The sequence below is a fragment of the Ananas comosus genome, linkage group 1 (assembly GCF_001540865.1).
Source record: "Ananas comosus cultivar F153 linkage group 1, ASM154086v1, whole genome shotgun sequence".
NCBI lineage: Eukaryota > Viridiplantae > Streptophyta > Magnoliopsida > Poales > Bromeliaceae > Ananas > Ananas comosus.
In genome coordinates this window covers 17,813,459-17,819,474 of record NC_033621.1, presented here as the reverse complement: position 1 = coordinate 17,819,474, position 6,016 = coordinate 17,813,459, and the positions used below count along the sequence as shown (strand labels likewise).

Genomic DNA, 6,016 nt, shown 5'->3' with positions numbered 1-6,016 from the left:
TATTTGAAAATATATCTGTTAGTTGTATATATATATATATATATATATATTCGGTATCAATTTTATATGTCATATTGGCAACTCATAGGGCAATCAGCCATGTCGGCAACAGCTCCAACGCTAGTAGGTCGGCCGACATGTAGATGGTCCCACGCCCAAATCTATAAATAAATGACAATAATTTAAACTATTGAACTCAAATAGGAGAAGTTTTATATAACAATAATTATATATTACTCATAATACCTGTACTAATGTCGCAAAACAACAGCATTCGACCTTTCTTTTTAATGCAGCCGATCCTAAAGCTCGATATAGATAGGCCAGTGCTGCTGCACCCTAGGCTAAAGCGCCGCATGCATCAAAATTCGCTATAAGTGGCAGCCACTTAAGATGAACCCTATATCCGGTGGGGTTTGAAAATAGACTACAGCCAATCTGATATAGTATATATGCACGTGCAGTGGCTGCAACTAATCCAGCCGGAGCTTCCAAATGTAGATGATGAAACTGCTGGTATATCCAATCTAATCTAATCTGCCTAGCTCGGATGTCATCCGGCACAACCCCCAAAAGCGCCTGACAAATATCTGGCCACAGATACACTGTAGTCCCAGTGACCGGCACTCCATCGACACGAAGACCCGAAATAACCGCCACATCCTGAAGTGTAATCGTCATCTCACCGTAGCGGAAGTGAAATGTCTGGGTCTCCCGTCTCCATCGCTCGATCAAAGCTCCCGCGACAAATGCCGTTACTGGGAGAGCACGAATTCCCTTAAGTACCCCATTTAAACTCTCGGACATATTTGTGGTCATCAACCCGAAGCATCAACCTCCATCAAATGCCNGTTTGGGATGGTATAGCCATCCAATCCCCACATGGAGGGGATTGTCGTCGAGTACTCCGGAGTGTCGTGCGACTAGGACCACTTGGAGGTCCGGACCACATGGAGGTCCGCAGACGGTCCCGGGCTTGGGTGCACTTGGAGCTTCCTCCCCACTTTGTGATTGAAAGGTGAGTTATGGGCGAGCCTTAGGGCCTCGTCACAGATTGGGTAAATGAAAGGTTAAAGGTTTAAAAATGTCATTGAACATTACTATTCGAACATGAATCGAATTTGTTAGCATGGTAGCAAACCTTTATTATATAATGCATGCATCCATATTCATGATTATGGGTATAGTAGCATAGTTTTTCCTACTATCGCATTTACTGCTTACAGATACATATCTATCTATCTATCTATCTGTTGTTACTTGTGCCTACTTGGACCTAGTGGGGAGATCGGCAGAGTCGGCGGCCAAGCCCACTGGGAACTATGGAAGATAGTTCTCACCCCACTCTATTTTTAGTGGTAGGTTCAGGGCTGCAGAGAGAGGACCGCGGCAAGGGCACCGTGCCCGACCAGTGAGACCGTGGTAGTTTAGTAGCTTTCCTATTTGCATTAGTTCACCTATGTATTGAGAGAGATCTATTGTAGGTGAGGATTTGGGAGAGCTATGTATTTTGGATGAATAATGTAATCATTTAAAAAAAATGATGTAAATGAGAATGATGAAACTATTGTAATAGTTAGTAAAGTACTCTCTTTATTTCGCATGCTTTACCTTATGGATCGCTTGCTCTTTGTCTTGCCGGCACTGTTTGTGCCCTTGTGAATGTGCATGTTTAGAATTTAATTTCCTGGGTAAATTCTTGTACACATTTTTGTTGTTGAGCCTTGGGCGGACAGGTGGGAGGTGCTGTCCGTTCGGCGGTCCGCCGCCGCGGCCGAACCGTGCCAAATTGGTAGTGGTTTCGGGGCGGGGCGTGACAAATGCTATCATTCGCATCGACAGCCGTCGCTATCAATGCATGGCTTTCGTATTTGCCATACAAGTGAGTGGCATCAATGCTCACCACAGGCCGACAACGTGCGAATCCCTGAATAGAAGGAGCAAATGACCAGAAAACACGGCCAAACTGACATATTCCCTCTGATGGCCATCTATGATCAAGCCGCCAAAAAGTTCCATGATTAGTACTCTGTAGCATAGTAAGATACCGAGGCAAGTCTGTGTATGACTGCTCCCAGCTCCCGTAAATAATCTGTAATGCTTTGCTCCTTGCCAGCCATGCCTTCCAATAACTTATTTGAACATGCAAAGTGGATCGCACCGTTTCCTGCACTTCTTTTGGCGTCATATTTAGTCTTGCCTTCATTAACGGGAGAATTACTTGGCATATGAGATTTGAAGTACAATTACGGTGCGCCGCATTTAGCATTGGAATAACACAAGTGTGTTGACCCGCATATGTCTTAACTCTGAAATATGTTGCATCTTTAGGAACCGAAGCGTGTAACCTCCAAGGACATCCCTCAACTGTGCATTTCACTGTATAAGTTGTTTTGGTAGATTTCAAAACTTTCATCTGAACATTGTGAGTAATGTGCCATCGATCTAGAGCATCCACTAAAGATGCCTTATCTTTAAAGATTTCACGGAGCCAAGTGCCGTCAATGCTAGGTAGATCGGAATTGGTACGTCTAACATCGAACTCACTCGAATTCACAACATACTCTTGTATCCAATTGTTATCTGTAGGAAATTGCTCCGGATGGTCAATGAAATCAAGCTCTTCGTCAGGATTGTCTACATATTCGTTGTTTACATGCGGGTCATCATTCAAACTGTAAATGGCATTCGCGAGGCAATTTAATCCACCATCGTGATCATCTTCAATGTCGGCAGCTAGATCATTCCAATCGTCGTCCTCATGAATGGGTTCATCATCCTGATTATCGTCATTACGAATGGGTGAATCATCCTGATTACCATCATTATGAATGGGGGCATCGTCCTGATTACCGTCGTTATCATCTCCTTCCTCGACTAGATTATCAAGAACTTCATTCCAATTTGCATAGGACGTAGATAGCCTGCAATAGGTCCCGAATGTTTACTAGAAGACGTTCAAATTTCACTTACTATTAATTAAAAAATAATCAACATTTTCTTTACCCCCAATCGTAATTTTCATTAGGTGTATGAAATATCGTGGGTTCGTCACGTGAAGTCTCGGGCTGCGCACGTGAAGTCTCGGGCTGCACACATGACGTCGAGGGTTGCGCACGTGACGTCGAGGGTTGCGCACGTGGAGACTGAATCTGTCTGCAGTAATTATTATTCAAACTTATCAAAATATTTCGTAATTAAATAAAATATTCACCGCAATCTATAGATCTTACTGACCTTGTCATCTGATAAGTGTCTGGTTCATTACCAACTTCACGGTCACCAATTGGAGCATCCGGAAAACCCACATCGATGTCATTATGTAGCAGGCTTGTGTAATAACCTTGCGACTGATATTGTGTCTCCGACGGATATAAATTTTTCTCGATGTATAGCGACACACATCCATAATGTTCAGACAATCCAATTAAACCCTCCAATGATTCATCATCTACTATATCATGATCAATATATTCATTCGCTCCCATAGGGCATCAAATTTTGTATTTAAGACAACATTCTTCTCTATTACAATTTACTAAACGATACATTCTCCTTTCAAAATTCGTATAGGTCGTATCTGAACGAATCGCGATCAATTTCTTTCGACCACCGAAATATCGGGGACCATTTCCATCCATAACTAACTGTCCATCCCAATGAACACTAAGAGACATCCGACGACTAGCCATTTTAACTACACAGGAAAAAGAATCCTAATTATTTCCAACGACTAGCAATAAACCTCCAAAAGAGGTTTCTATAGTACATCATTTGACTTAAACTTTGACACTGATGCACAATAATGTAGCACATTAATTCTTTACTGTAGCATTTGGCTTGATGTGCATTGAAAGGTGAGTAAAAGCATCATTTTGTAATGCTGTCCCATTGCACAAAACCATTGTATCTACTAAGGCCTAGTTTGATAATGTGACGAGTTAAATTCTGGTCTATTGGACCAAAACTCATCTCCATTCTATATTTTTTTCAAACAAATAATACAAATATAGAGTCTGACTACTATATTTTCGGCCGTGAAATTCCCCGCGTAGTCTGAATTCTATATTTTCGGCCGTGAAATTTACCCTTTGATCATTTTCACCCGTTAGATCATACCATTCAACCAACAACTCATTTAACCCTAGGGAACCACAATTACAGTTACATTAAACCTACATTAAACCTACATTTACATTCACATTACATTACATTAAACCTACATTTACATTACACAATTATAGTACATTAAACCTATATTTACATTAAACCTACACTAGAAAACACACCTGAGAGAGGGATGGGCAGCGACCTCGGCAGGGGCGGCGGCGGCGACGTCGGCGACCGTGGGCGGCGACCTTGGCACGGGCGACTCGTGGAGAGAGACAGAGAGATAGAGAGAGAAAGCGTGAGCGGGAAAAGGAAGGGAGAGGTATCTCGGGCTCGGTATGGGGTGGGGTAACCTAATGAAGACGGTGAACAGTTCACCGTCTTCATAAGACGGTGAATCGTTCACCGCCTAATGAAGACGGTAGACCGTTCACCGTCTTATCTAGGAGTCCAATGCTAAAGACGGTGTTAACCGTGTGTAGTGGAGCCTAGATGAGACGGTGAACTACTAACCGTCTTATCTGTGTTTTAGCCCCCCTCTCAAGGACTAAGCGAAATTAGGCTGGGTGGAGTTCTACACTAAAGACGGTAAACTTGCTCAGATAAGGCGGTATACTATTGACCGTCTTTGTCAAGGCGGTAAACGAGTGACCATCTTCCGTAGGCACCTAGCGCCACGAGGGGAATTGCTGAGAAAGCCTTGCGCCACGCGGGGAATTGCTGAGAGGGCGGTGGCCTCGATAAGATGGTAAACGATTCACCGCCTTCATAAGGCGGTAAACGAGTCACCGTCTTCTCTGCGGTTACACCTAGATAAGGCGGTAAACGAGTCACCGTCTTCTCAGGCACCCTAAGCTACGCGGGGAATTGCTGAGAAGGCGGTGATACGCGGGGAATTGCTGAGAAGGCGGTGAATGGTCCACGCCTAGAGAAGACGGTGAACCATTCACCGTCTTCAAGAGGTTAGACCAAAGATGGTGAACGAGTCACCGTCTTTGTGAGAAATGATGATGTAGCGGCTGAGGTGGCGAGAGGAGGGTTAGTTTCACAAATAAAAGTTTCACAGGGTTATTTTGCCAATTACGAAATTTCAGAGGGTTATTTTCGAAAAAAGTCCGTTATCCTCACTGCCATTTTCTTCCTCCTCACTCTTTCCCCCCCTTTTTTTGATCTCTCTCATCTTTTCCAGCGCCTGCAGGTTAGAGAGAGAGGGTTGAGCGATAGAGCGGGAGAGAGAAGATCTCGAGCGAAAGAGAGGCGCCTCACTCCCCTTTTCTGGCGCCTGCGAGCTAGAGAGAGAGAGGCCTGCGAGCGATAGAGCGAGAGAGAGGAGAGCTTGAGCGAGACAGAGACGACCTCCGCGAGAAAAAGCGAGAGCGAGAGTGAGGGGAACATCGTCTTTGATTCGTAGTTTCTGAGAGGGGAAGCGCTGGTTTGAGATTGGGTGGGCTTCAGAGCGATGCTTCTTGCAGAGCTGTCGTTGGCGAGGGGAACTTTGTGTTTGATTTGGTGTCCAATTGGCCGGATACTGATGGCGCCTTGATTAGCATCTTGCATTTGGTAAATCTCCCCTTTCTATTTCTCAGTGGATGTGTGTGACTTGGGTTCGTGTTGTAGTTATTACGGATTAGTTGATTGTAATGTTGTAAGCATTTGATCGCAGAGAATTAGTGATCTTTAATGTTTAATGAAACTGGTTTCTTTTTTTATGTTGCTATACCGTTGAGTGTATAAGTAATGATGAACGTGAGAAGATGGAGAAATTTAAGTGAAAAAGGTAAAATTGGGACACAACACAAATGCTAGAGTTCCAATTTAACAATTGAAAGGTTCGTGACCAAAGTAAAACTATGCTAAAAGGTCGAGATCCCGTGGTGCAGTTTACTCATAGATTGAAAAAAGTTTT

General features: G+C 43.7%; 1 protein-coding gene across 1 annotated transcript in view; it reads right to left on the bottom strand.

The window, feature by feature from the left end:
• Window positions 1–3,488, bottom strand: part of LOC109720548 — a 9,867-nt gene extending 6,379 nt beyond the window's left edge. Inside the window, exons 1-3 of the mRNA XM_020247794.1 lie at window positions 3,238–3,488; window positions 3,007–3,156; window positions 1,904–2,924 (exon numbers count right to left, since the gene is read on the bottom strand). Of these exons, the coding sequence (XP_020103383.1) occupies window positions 1,904–2,924; window positions 3,007–3,156; window positions 3,238–3,488 (1,422 nt within the window). The remainder of the gene's footprint in view (window positions 1–1,903; window positions 2,925–3,006; window positions 3,157–3,237) is intronic.